The sequence below is a fragment of the Mandrillus leucophaeus genome, unplaced genomic scaffold (assembly GCF_000951045.1).
Source record: "Mandrillus leucophaeus isolate KB7577 unplaced genomic scaffold, Mleu.le_1.0 Scaffold41, whole genome shotgun sequence".
NCBI classification, from domain to species: domain Eukaryota; kingdom Metazoa; phylum Chordata; class Mammalia; order Primates; family Cercopithecidae; genus Mandrillus; species Mandrillus leucophaeus.
In genome coordinates, this window is record NW_012104365.1 from 6,069,553 (window position 1) to 6,070,195 (window position 643).

General features: G+C 48.7%; 1 protein-coding gene across 1 annotated transcript in view; it reads left to right on the forward strand.

The window, feature by feature from the left end:
* Positions 1-643, forward strand: part of DNAJC5 (DnaJ (Hsp40) homolog, subfamily C, member 5) — a 14,917-nt gene that overhangs the window by 3,308 nt on the left and 10,966 nt on the right. The window contains exon 2 of the mRNA XM_011992363.1: positions 335-452. Within this exon, the coding sequence (XP_011847753.1) occupies positions 346-452 (107 nt within the window). The 5' untranslated portion in view covers positions 335-345. The remainder of the gene's footprint in view (positions 1-334; positions 453-643) is intronic.

Below are 643 nucleotides of genomic sequence, written 5' to 3' on the forward strand. Positions count from 1 at the left end.
ATAGCCCCCAATTCTTCGGGATCTCTTGGGGTGGCCACAGTATAGCCCCCAATTCTTCGGGATCTCTTGGGGTGGCCACAGTATAGCCTCCAATTTTTCGGGATCTCTTGGGGTGGCCGTGTTGCAGCACTTTGCATGCAGTGTAGAAACCTTGTGCCCCCTGGGGACTGCGCTCTCCCACGTCTCCATGCCGTGGCGTCTGTCTGTGCACGCTGTAAACTCCACAAGGCAGCCTTGGATTCTTTTGCTTTGAATGGTCATATGGAATAAAGTCCATCAGCTCTGCCCTTGGTACTTTCATCTATGCTTTGTGATACTTTATTTTTTCTTCTAGATTAGCTTAACATGGCAGACCAGAGACAGCGCTCACTGTCGACCTCTGGGGAGTCATTGTACCACGTCCTTGGGCTGGACAAGAACGCAACCTCAGATGACATTAAAAAGTCCTATCGGTAAGTGGACAAGGGTGGGCCCCCACTTCCCCCCAGGAAGACACATGCCTCGTGTGGTTTAGTCTGCATTTTACCAAGAACCATTGCACATACTTTATCCTGGCCGACTCAGCGTTGAACTGGTCACAGCTACATAACACTTTTGTATGTGTAATGTGCTCCTTATAGCTTAAAATTATTGTATTCATGTT